Genomic DNA, 13226 nt, shown 5'->3' on the forward strand with positions numbered 1-13226 from the left:
CTCCTAAACTTAATAAATGCAATCACCTCCTCAAAACTTTTTGACACGTCTCTAAGTAGACCCCTATGTTACAGTCTTTTAATAAGGGGCACAAAAAAGTCCAAATTACCTATGTAGTTATTTTTGACTAAAACGTTTATCTTATAACAATCACTACCCCAAGCCTTTTCAATCTATTTTTTGAAATTGATTTATTTTCCAAAATTGCCTTTCATATCAATTGCTCAACTATAAAGATGTACATTTAAACTCTTTTTTTTTTTTTGTACATAAAGTTAGTATAGAACCAGCCTCAATAGTAACTATATGGGTATTTTGGGCATTTTAATGCCTCTTGTTATAAATGTTTAGATGTGTAATTGCAAATGTGTCAAAAAGCTCATGCCAAGTGATTACAATTACCAAACTTCAAGAAAAGTTTCAAGCAATGTTTGGCTGAACCTAATGGCTATTCAATAGGGGTGGATTTGAGCCAAGCCAAGCCGAATAGTATGAGGCTTGAGCTCGGCCTCGGTTCGAGCCAGAACCTTGAGCTCGAGATCGGTTTAGCTTAAGCTCTATTTTGAGAAAAAACTATTTTATAAAAATAAAAAATTATATATAAAAATATTTTTTATTTGATATTTTAAAAAAGTAAGAATTATAATAATTAATAATTATAATATTTTTATTATATATATATATTATTTTCTATAATTTTATTATATATATTCGATTCGACTCACGAGCCGAGCTCTATTAAGCTCGAGCTCGAGTCATTTCACAATCGAGCCAATAAATTAGACTCAAACTCGGCTCAAAGCTCAATTGAAACCGATCCAAACTGAGTTTTTCATGAATTGAGCTCGAACAACTTGGGAAAAGCTCGACTTGTTGCCACCCCTATTGTTCAATGACGATAAACCAATTATAAGGTTCCACGGACCCTTGTCTTTTCTATTAGTGCCTATGAATTTATTAATGACGTGGAACTTCATCATTCGTCTCATGTATAACCTATGAACAGTCATCCCATTCAATTAATCTGAATTTGAAAGTTTCAACAAGAAACTTTAAATTTTATTATGCCACAATTTTTCCATGCCACCAGCCAGGGGAGGCCGGGAGGGGTATGGTAAATTGGTAACGGGCTATCCCGGTTGTGCCCGATGAATTAAAAAAAAAATCACGACAAATTAATAGGGGCTTGGAGGGTTTTAAAAGTGTGAGTAGGTTAAAGCAATAAAGAAAAGTCAAGGGGGCTTTTAGATAATAACCTTCCATTTTTTTTTTTTCAAAGTTCAAACCGTATCAATTGTTTCTCCAGCCAACACAATGGTAAGGGGAGATAACGTGGCGACACATAATTGGCTAATTTCACGTGGCTTGTGATACCATTGGTCGAAACAACTCAAAAAACCGTCTTTTTATTCTACCAAGGTCCTTTCCAGCCCCTTGTTATCAGATCCACGATCCGTTGCGCCATCGGAAGAGGGGCGACTCCTTTAGAACATCGCAGCACTGACGTCGATTTCTGACCCTCGGTAAGATATCGCTCCAAGGCATTCCCCTAGTCATCGGATCTCTTTTGTATTTGTTCTCAATCCGTATAGAATTTTCCTCATCCCAGATCTATTTCTTCAGTAGCTCACAGTTACGGATCCGGAATTTCTAGTCTAGGATTTTGGGAACTCGGACACTTTAGTTAGGGCTTCAGCTAGTGAAGGTCTTCTTATTCTTACTATTATTACTTCTTTAATCTTCCACTGGTGATTTCTTATAGGGTTATGAAAACGTTCTGATGGAAGCTACAAAAATATCTCTGCAACTTATCTTCCTTTTGATCGCATGTGCTACTGTCCGGCTCGGCGCGTCCGATGCGGTAAGGGAAAAAAATTTATCTGATAGAATATTGATTTTGTTTTTGCCCTCGTTGGAGAACTTTGTAGTGTCTAATTATGAAATTATGTTGTTTTTTTAGCTATTTTATGAGTCGTTTGACGAACCATTCGAGGGGCGATGGACCGTTTCTGTTAAGGAGGACTACAAAGGTATTACTTCCGGGCCCCGGTTGATAATTTAGTACTCTCGTCCTTTGTTTTCACCGTAAAATTTGCACGCCGATATCTTTTGCATGTTTTACTATTGCCAAGGACATGTTATTAGTGGCTAATTATATGACGAATGAAATTTATAAGGTAGAAAACTTGTCAAATTCTTAGAGTGGATCGGTGCATAGGAGTATAACGAATAAATATTAGTTCGTCCCTCTCCGTTCGCGTTTTGTTTCTTTCTTCTGTGTTTCCCTTCTAACATTGCATTGTCTAAACCTAGTTGGATCTATCTGTGATATCATACGTAAATGCAAATCTTATGTGTTATTCTTGATTCAAGTTAATAGAAGGAAAAAAGGCTGCATTTGGCATTCCTTATTTTAAGGACTTATCTCCTTTTTGCAGTTAAAATGCCCTTATGAACACTGAGTTTTTAACAGCGAAAAGGAGATAAATCCTTAAAATAAGGAATGCCAAATACAGCCGATTCATTTCATGCATTCTCCTATAGTTTGGGTAATCAATAAATTCCGTGCGTTTTATGTGGTTTTCCAGAATCATTGATTTCAATTTAGTGGGTCTGGTCTGCCATTTGTTTCACTTGCTCATTAAGTGTAAGAAAGAACAAAGAGGAAACTTGTATTACTACTCGGACATTTGACTCTCGTCTTGTCGGTCTCTCCTATAGTTTGGGTAATCAATAAATTCCGTGCGTTTTATGTGGTTTTCCAGAATCATTGATTTCAATTTAGTGGCTCTGGTCTGCCATTTGTTTCACTTGCTCATTAAGTGTAAGAAAGAACAAAGAGGAAACTTGTATTACTACTCGGACATTTGACTCTCGTCTTGTCGGTCTCTCCTATAGTTTGGGTAATCAATAAATTCCGTGCGTTTTATGTGATTTTCCAGAATCATTGATTTCAATTTAGTGGCTCTGGTCTGCCATTTCTTTCACTTGCTCATTAAGTGTAAGAAAGAACAAAGAGGAAACTTGTATTACTACTCGGACATTTGACTCTCGTCTTGTCGGTCTTTCCTCCATTGCCATATCTTCCTGGTTAGGACGTTTTTTTTTTTTTTCCAATTCATAAGTGATGACATTTTGTTTGACCACTCAACATGTGCTGATGGAATTATGCTTTTCCGTTCTTGACACACGTGTATTTGTACGCATTATTGAAGTCTATGACTTGCTTCTTTCACTGGAAAAAAATCATCTATAGCAATGGAAGATACATTGATTTTGTAGTTCATGCTTATGTTTCTTATAATTTGACTTCATTGCGTTGTTAACCTTTTGTGGGTCATGGACAAACACTAGATGAATCATTTGCAACACCACCTCAAGTACCCTCAATTTATTCATTTAGCAGACCAACATGAATTTCACCATCGATGTGTTGAACTGGTATTTGCTCCACCAAAGTTGATGGACATTTCCGTGATTTGCATTCTCAGTGTTTCTCATTATTTAATTTATGTTCATTCCATTAGTGATGCATGGTGTATGTATGACACTTGGGTAGGGCTGCTAATGGATTGAAATAAATTGGATATAGGTACATCCAAATTTGATTCATTTATTTTCAGATTCAAGTCGAATTGTATCCATTTGTGTGTACTAGGCTGATTTTCCAAAGAAGATGAAACATGTTTACCTGGTCTTTTTTCCCGATTTCTTTCTTATTCATGGATTCTATCCACAAACACGGGCCCCTATCATTTGTCAATGGTTTTCCAATTGCACTTTGTGCTGATCTCTCTGTGTATTTGGTACCAGGTGTATGGAAGCATGCAAAGAGTGACGGTCATGACGATTATGGGCTTCTTGTGAATGAGAAAGCAAGGAAATATGCCATAGTGAATGAGCTTGACAGACCTGTGGACCTCAAAGATGGTACAGTTGTCCTACAATTCGAGGTTCGTCTTCAGAATGGGCTAGAATGTGGAGGAGCATACCTGAAATATCTGCGACCTCAGGAGGCTGGTTGGAAACCCAAGGAGTTTGACAACGAGTCTCCTTACTCCATCATGTTTGGACCTGACAAGTGTGGATCCACAGATAAGGTGCATTTCATTCTTAAGCACAAGAACCCCAAGAGTGGCAACTTCATTGAACACCACCTCAAGTACCCTCCATCTGTTCCCTCTGATAAACTATCCCACGTTTACACTGCCATTCTGAAACCTGATAATGAATTGAGAATTTTGATTGATGGGGAAGAGAAGAAGAAGGCAAATTTCTTGTCAGCTGAAGATTTTGAACCAGCACTTATCCCTCCTAAAACCATTCCTGACCCAGATGATAAGAAACCAGAGGACTGGGATGAGAGAGCAAAAATTCCCGACCCAGATGCAGTTAAGCCAGATGACTGGGATGAGGATGCTCCCATGGAAATCGTAGATGAGGAAGCTGTGAAGCCAGAAGGGTGGTTGGAAGATGAGCCTGAGGAAATTGATGATCCTGATGCATCGAAGCCAGAAGATTGGGATGAGGAGGAGGATGGTGAGTGGGAGGCACCAAAGATTGATAATCCCAAATGTGAGACAGCACCTGGTTGTGGTGAATGGAAGAGGCCTATGAAGAGGAACCCTGCTTACAAGGGAAAATGGCACGCCTCTCTTATTGACAACCCGAACTACAAGGGTATTTGGAAGCCCCGGGAGATCCCAAACCCAGACTATTTTGAGCTTGAAAAGCCTGATTTTGAGCTTGTAGCAGCCATTGGCATTGAGATTTGGACAATGCAGGATGGTATCTTGTTTGACAACATCTTGATAGCAAGTGATGAGAAGGTTGCAGAGTCATACAGGGAGACTGCGTGGAAGCCAAAATATGAGGTTGAGAAAGAGAAGCAGAAGGCTGAGGAACCGACGGCAGGTCTTTCCGATGGGCTTTCAGGCATTAAGGTGATGTTCTAGCCTTCCTTTTTTTTCAACTTGCTCAGATAATTTATTGTATTTATTATATATTCTAATGAAATTTAAAACTATGGGATTCAATATTGCAGAAGAAAGTATTTGACCTCCTATACAAGGTGGCAGATATTCCTTTCTTGGATGCATACAAGCTGAAAATCTTGGTGAGTCACGAGGCTGAGACCGTAATTTTTTCTTATCATAGAATGTGTTTTGTGCAGCTTAGTAATTTTCATTATTGAACATTGATTAAAATCTTGTTGGAAGTTCATATTAGTTACTGTATGTCTCTTGCAGGATCTCATTGAGAAGGCAGAGACACAACCGAACCTCACCATAGGCATTCTTGTCTCCATTGTGATAGTTATCTTGACAATCTTCTTTAGGATTCTCTTTGGTGGAAAGAAAGCATCTGTGAGTTTTCAATAGGCGATATTGCTCTTTATCTCTTAAACTTAATGATTTGCCGGATACGTCCATCGATAAGCATTGGTTCTGAGGTTGTTTTTCTATGCATGCAGACTAAGGTCACCAAGGAGCCAAGTAGTACTGTAGCTGCAGAGGCTAACAATAATCAGGAAGGCAGTGGAGAGAAGGAAGAAGAGGAGGATGAAGATGCTGTTCCTCGTCGGAGGTCTACCAGACGAGATAATTAGAGAATTAAGTATTAGTTTAGTTTGTAGACTTCTGCAAAATTTTGATCAGTGGCAACTATATCGCTGAACTCTTGATTTAAAGGCCCATTTTTACTAAATTTTTTAGCTCTGTTCTGAAGAAACTCAAGTGTTTTGTAGTGTAAATGAGAAATTCTGTTTTTCTGACGTTTTGATCATCAATTCCGAAAAGCACACTTCCCTAAAATTCTCATGCATTGAGATATTTGTTATGCCATCTGAAGTTATCTCTTTTTATGCGGTGGCATATTGTTAAACAAGTTGATATGATGCCCTTCAATTCCAGTTGGGATCTCTTTTTCCAACTCCTCCATACCCACTTGAAAGTGAGATGGTGCAGTGTTTGAACGTATTTTGTTGGCAGGTGACTTGCAGAACAAGGTTGTTACTTGTATTAAAGTGCTAAAGCCTAGCCCCCCCTCCCCCTCGACAAATGGTTTGGCCAAACCATGAGACCGTGGCGGATTATATACTGCAAGCTCATTCGTCCATTCTTCAGATTGTCATTGCAACATGCAAATTTTGGTTTAAATAATTAACGTTTACAGTTTACTTATAAGTTACTTTTTCGCAAAAGCTTCATTTTTTTCTTGCTCCGTGAGTCCGTGATGGAACTTCAACCAAAAACATTTAATTCTCTGAACATTGCCATTCATTTGGTAAACTGTATATTGACAACACTTGAGTCTCAACGCAATTAGTGTGTATATAAATTAAAACCTAGTTTTGTGAATATCAACATATAAGAATGAACATAATGGGAAAAATATTGATTTAATAATGATATGATAACATTTTGATAAATGCTTCACACGAAATGTTTAATTTATCCCTTCTCTGTATTTGGTGGGGTTTTTTGTCTCTAAACCAGACTTTGTTTAGAAGTACTGTCTGTTTTAATCAAGGTTCAAAGTATCGGCACGTATATCAGCCGATACGTTCCAGGACCCCTCCGATATGCTCCTACAGTGGATGTATCGGTGGTCTGACTGTTTTAGGGGGGTAGAGGAACCCTAAACCAGCCCGATTGCATCAGTAGGGGCATATCAATATTTTGAACCTTGGTTTCAATAAGTGCTTTTAAAAAAGCATTTGAAATCCATTTTATAAGTTGTAAGCACTTATTTGACAAGATTGCTTAGTTCAAATTGAGCTTTTGTCGATATAAGATAATATTACCTTTGATCATGTATATATATGAAAAAAACATGTATAAACACCATTGTATGCCCATTAATTGTCATTTTCTTTGTCACTAATAAATTGCCAAGTCCATAGACGTTCTCCTCTCCCTCCATCTCCACATGGTGTAATTGACCCCAATCCACAATTATTCAAACCTGTTTGTAGCTTATCACCACTGCAAGTGGTGAGAAGTGAAAATGGAAAACAGGTCCGTTTACAGACCATTTAAGAAAAGTTTAAATGGGCAAAAACAGGGATGAATTAAAAGAAGCAGACCATCAACTGCTCTTTCTAATGGGGGCAAAAACAGGGATGGATTAAAAGAAGCTGCCCATCAACTACCCTTCTAATGGGCTTTTTCCATCAAGCCCGTTTACTGCTTTTTCACCAGACGCCTTTTAGGGATGTTTTTGGCTTCTAAAACGCAATAAGCGTTAGAAGCACTTATTTTAAGTCCTGCCAAACATGTCCTTAATTTGTCAAAAAGAAAAGCAAAACTATTTAAGAGCTATTTTCTGTTAGGCAAGGCTGATGAATGACCATTTCTCGTTTTTCAGATTCACTAGCTTCATTTATCTCTTCTGATATGTAATTTTTTTATTGAAAAAATGGAATCAGCCTTTGGACTTTCAAAAACAACAGTGTTGGCATATTCATTTCATCTCTCTCTCAATTCTCCATCCATAATTTCTTAAGATCCGTTTGGTTCATAGTCGGAATCTGAATCATAATTAAAATTAGAATGGCCTATTCTTATAGTCTGTTTGGTTCAGACAGGAAAGGGAATAGGAATTGGATCAGTAGGAATGGGATTTCATTTCCAATGAGGGGCAGGGAATGGTCATTTCCTCAAATAGGGGAATGCCATCTCAACAGGAACGGAGATAGGATTCCAATTCCGCCCAGCCAAACAGTTGGAATGGGAGCCCATTCCAATTCTGATTCAAGACCCCTATTCCTGTGAACTAAACAGGGCCTTAGTTATTTTTGATAGCTTATTTGAATTTTCTTATTTTTGTTAAATTTTTAATTTAACTTTGAGTGAAATTCGTGTTTTTTTTTTAGAAATAAAGTTTAGGACCCATTTGGAAGGGCTTTAATTTTGATTGAGCTGCTTTGAAAAAGTTACGTATAACCCATTTGGAAGGGCTTATGTTGTGATTAAGCTGCATTCACTGAACTGCTTCTGAGAAGGTACCTACGATGGTTTTTAAGCTTTTCAGACTTTTACCAAACAAGATTTATTGATTTTTAGATTTTCTTGACTAATACAAAACCAGAAACCGCTATGTGAGAGCCCTCTCAAACGGCAAAAAGTAGTGTATGAAAATCCCCCTAAATAGGCACTAATACTAGGTGTGTATATTACGAGTTAGGACAGAAACTCTTAACACGGAAATGAGAACAGAAAGTCTAGTCTCTAGAATCCTGTCATTTCTTCTATATTGCAATAATAAAATAATCCAGATACTCTACACCGTGAACAAAGCAGACTGGCAAATCTCGCAAGTGTTGGTCGGAAACGATCTTCACGCTATGGGTTTCAATATACAACTATAATTAATTATAGTATCCCGTGGATAGATGATAGATGTGGGTAAAATGGTTGTGGATTGGAATATCTGGATTCATAATAAAGTAACTGCATGCCTATGCCTTTCAGTTTAATGGAGTGCAGATCTTTCATCTTTACATGTCCAATGGTGAGTGCATCGCATTTGGATTAGCTCAATATTGCTCTCTGGTTAAAAAGAATGTGGAGTTATCAGGTCAATCCACACTCTCTTCGGCTTTGGCATAAGATTGATGGTAAATAATTACTTCTATCAATCAAAAATCGGTACAGACATTCCATGAAACCATCTCGAATTAACCGCATACGACAATTTAACTATGGTGATTGGTGAAGTTATTCCAATCGGATATTGGGATGGTTGTCTATCAAGTATGAACCCCCTCTGTCTTACTTGTGTGGGACAGGACAGTTGTCCTTGTCTAAACTCAGATCGTAGAATCCCAACCTTATTTTGTTGAATCATTTAATTAACACATCCTAATCAATAGATTTATTTATTTATTTATTTATTTATGCAAGATTACCCACATAATGCTATGTCATTGTCGTTTCCATCCCCTGGAACACGTCGATCGGTGTCCTCTCAACGTCTGTTTCATTCATTCATTCATTTTGTTTACCTTGTATAAGGATTGACGCTATAAAAGAATCCTAATTAATTTAAACAACTAAATTACCTTACATAATTAACTTATTAATTAAATCAAATGACTTAGTAAAACGTTAACATAATCTATTATATTTAGTAAATAAACATAATAAAATAACTTAATAAACTTTGAGTCATAATTACCCATGTTAATAGCTGGTCGGATTTCTACATCATTTTATCATACCAGTTGATTGGTTATCAGTTTTTCCATTTTTCCTACTTAGGGGTGCTCACTTCGGTTTTTGAAAAACCTGTAAACGAAATCGAACTGAAACCTATTGGTTAACTGGTTGAGCGGTTAATCGTCGATTTGGTTTGTTAATTTTTTGGTTTTTTATTTTTTACAATATATATTATAAAAATATATAATAAAAAATTAAATATATATAAAATATTATATTTTAAATAAATATAATATACTATATATTATAAATATATATACTTATATATAATGCATATTTATTAATTTATAGTATATAAATTAATATATATAATATATAGGAATATATGTATACCGGTCGGTTCGGTTAACCGTCGGTTTCCTGTATTGAGTAACCAAAACTGAACCGGTACCTTCGATTTTTTACAAACACCGAATTGACTGATTCGATTAACCGGTTTTTTTGTTCGATTTTGGTTTATTTTTTCTGTTGGTTCGGTTTTTCAGGTTTTTTTGCTCTCCTCTATACCTAGTAATTTTTATGTAGATTTTTTTTTTGATAAATAGATTCTTTTTATTGCATAGACGGCATTGTTTGTTACCAAAGACAAGTAATTCAATCTAACCATAAGATACTAATTTATTACCATCTAATTCAAAATTTCTCTCTATGCACTACATGTTTATTGCAATTTCATATTTTTATGTTAAAATTATGTTACCTAAAATAATCAGTTTATTAGTGTAATAAATTAATGTAAGTTAAATAATTGTCTAACTTTAGCTTCATTAAGTAACTAATCTACTTAACTTTACCTAATGAAGTCAACTTAGTACATATATTAAAAACTGAAATTTATTTTATTTAATTTAACAACTTAATAACATAGTAAGATGATTAGTTAGTTAATTATTTGCCACAATTAATTACTTAATTAACTTAAACTAATTATGCTACTTAATTTATTAATTTAATAAATTAATTAACTCCACCCTATTAATAAAATTCATTAACTATAATATTTATAATTTTAACTAATTTATAACCAATTAATAAAAAAAATTTCTAACGAAAATAAAAATAGAAAAAAAAAAGATTAAATGAGACAAATAATATAAATTTAGTAGTTTTACAATTTAATTTTATTAATTTCAATTACATTGAAAATGATAAAAATAAAAAATAAATCAAATTTATCTACTAATAATGATTAATAAAAAAGCAGTAATTCATAAGTTAAAAATTAAACTTTATCAAGGTTATTTATTATGATATTATTAACAAAAATTAAGTAATTAAGTTGTTAATAAATAATAATAAAAAACTAACAAAATGATAAAACATAAGTTTTTGAAACTAATAATAAATAATTAATTAAGTTAATTAATATGAAAAAACATTTAATAAAAATAAACTAATTATAATTGGTACCTTCTTAACATATTTCATCTTATATGGACTTACACGATATTAACTTAGGGGATGTTTGGTTCCGTCGGCATTTATTGAAAAAACGCCACCACATCAGCACCACATAAACGTTGGCATTTATTGGAGATGAAGGAAAATGAAACAATTGCTTGGTTTCACCGTTTATCAAATAAAGTATAGAAAATTAAAACACTTTGATTTTGTTTCCCCCAACGCCCCAGTGTTTTTTGAAACCAAATGCTGATGTGGCACACTTTAATGGGTATTAATCTGAGGTGGAGAGTAAAAAACGTTTAAAGTGAAATTCAACCAAACAACAAAAACAAAAAACATTTAGGTTGCGTTTGGAATCAATGTAAAACATCATCAATGTAAAAATACACTAATGATGTTTTACACTAAACCAGAAAGTGACAATTGCTTTTTCTAAAATAGTGATGGGTGGAAGAGTGTAGAGTTTTACATCGATTATCAATGTAAACATTAGAGTCGATGAGGTTTACATTGATTATTGACGTAAAACTACACTCCATCCAAACATACGCAAAACTTAACCGGAGTATAGTTTTACGTTGATAATAAATACATCCTCTTTCAAAACGCATATAAAACTGAGCCAATGTAAAATTTACATCACATCCAAATACAATCTTAAAATAAGAGGGAGAGAGAGAGAGAGAAAAAAACATTTAAAGTAAAAAAGTATAAATAAATGTTTAAAATGAAAAAATACAAATAAACACCCTATCCATAAACACATACAACCAAAATGAAGGAAGATTTGGCCCGACCTCGTAATCACTCAACACGTGGCAAAGGCAACAGATCGACACAACATCGCACCCAAGGCGCGAGCACCGAAGGGAGGAACCGGTGGTCCGAACTCCCTACCAGCAGTCCGAATTCCTTACTAGGAGCTCGAACTCTCCCTTAGGCCCCGAGCCTCACACAAGGCAACAACCCGAACTGGCCCGCCCCATGACAGTTTGGGACACTCCCCTATCCGAACTCAAGACTTCACCTCGCTCACCACTCCAGCACTTCGCCTCTAGGATGCCAAATTGAACAACCGTACCTCGCCTGACATCGAGGAAATCTGTACCCAAGGGCAGCGCACCTAACTGACTTGGGATCTGACGCTTGACAGCCGCACTCCAACGACCACTTGCCACCGCCACCTGCTACCACCATCTCCAATTGTAGAGACGGCTCCGACAAAGAGAGCAATGGCGGTTCTGTCCCAGCAAAGGTGAAGACACCTGATGGTGCGCAATCCGACTGGTCCTAGCTGTCAATGACCTTGCCTCTGACTGGAGCAACGGGAAGCCTGAAACAGAGAAGATGAGGGAACTCCGGGGGGAACCCAGTGAGATTGCTCTGAAGCTCAAGTTAGTATTCTCTCAAATGCAAGATAAAACCAGATGGCGCAAAGTTTTTTATACCTTGTTGTTGGGGGTAGGGGGCCTTTTATAACCACTTCGTGCACTCACTCCGAGGCTTCTGTCAGGTCGGGTATGATTACCTCTGTGTTTCTGCCAGTTCGGGTTTCATCTCTTCTGCTAGGACAGAACCGCCACTTCTCCTTGTCGGAACCGTCTCTGTAACTGGAGATGGAGGTGTCAGGTGGCGGTGGCAGGTGGTTGTTTGGAGTGCGGCTGTCAAGCATCAGATCCCAAGTCAGTCAAGTGCGGTTGTCAGTTTGGCGTCCTCGAGGCGAAGTGCTGGAGTGGTGAGCGAGGTGAAGCCTTGAGTTCGGAGGTGTGTCCCGAACTGCCATAGGGCAGGCCGGTTCGGAGTGGAGTGTCCCGAACTGCCATAGGGTAGGCCAGTTCGGGTTACTGTCCTTTGAGTGGCTCGGGGCCTAAGGGAGAGTTTGGGCTCCTAGTAGGGAGTTCGGACCGCTGGTTCCTCGCTTTGGTGCTCTCACCTTAGGCATGCTGTTGTGCTGAGCGATTGCCTTTGCCACGTGTTGCGTAATTACAAGGTCGGGCCAAATCTTCCTTCATCAATTGCCCCCCACTCCTCGTGCTAAGGGTCCTGCCCTGGCGCGAGGAGTTTCGCGAGGTAGTAGGTGGATTTGTCTCGTACTTCGAATCTTGATAGCGCGAGGTGCGTTGTCAGGGTTCTTTGGTTTTCTCGAGCGCCCAAAAGGCAGGAGACGCGCCTACCCGATTACAAATGTTGACAGACGTGGTGGTGCGCGCTTATTTCAAATTTCAAAAAAGAGCGCCGCTGGGAGACGTGACCGCAGATCTTTTCGATTTTGAAAAAATGCGTCGTTGCCATTCGAAAGGCGAGGAGACGTGCGTTGGTCGCTCTGTCAGTTTCAGAAAGACGTGCGTGGCATTTTGTCAGTTTCAGAAAGACGTGCACCGATGTTTCGTCAATTTCAGAAAGGCGTACGCCAATCACGTCTCGGTCTTAGGGGACGTGCGGTCAGTGCGAATGCAGGCCGTCGGATTGGCTCTGATCTGCACTATTGGTTCTCGGTTACTGTGGGTATAAATAGTAGGGGACCCCAGTCGCTTTGTCACTTCTGCGTCTTGCTTCTTGAGCTCGCGTCCAAGTTTTAGCTCGCGTCCAAGCTTTTTAATT

At 37.4% G+C, this 13226-nt stretch overlaps 1 protein-coding gene across 1 annotated transcript; it reads left to right on the top strand.

The window, feature by feature from the left end:
* Positions 1-1436: 1436 nt before the first annotated feature.
* LOC148853305 (calnexin homolog) lies at positions 1437-5813 on the top strand. The gene is made up of 7 exons (XM_088983773.1): positions 1437-1523; positions 1763-1861; positions 1961-2030; positions 3814-4943; positions 5045-5116; positions 5250-5366; positions 5474-5813. Exons 2-7 carry the CDS (start codon positions 1781-1783, stop codon positions 5606-5608), a joined length of 1605 nt encoding a protein of 534 aa, XP_088839899.1. The 5' UTR covers positions 1437-1523; positions 1763-1780; the 3' UTR covers positions 5609-5813.
* Positions 5814-13226: the final 7413 nt, after the last annotated feature.

Source organism: Nelumbo lutea, chromosome 4, assembly GCF_056320005.1.
Source record: "Nelumbo lutea isolate HS-2025 chromosome 4, American lotus-T2T, whole genome shotgun sequence".
NCBI lineage: Eukaryota > Viridiplantae > Streptophyta > Magnoliopsida > Proteales > Nelumbonaceae > Nelumbo > Nelumbo lutea.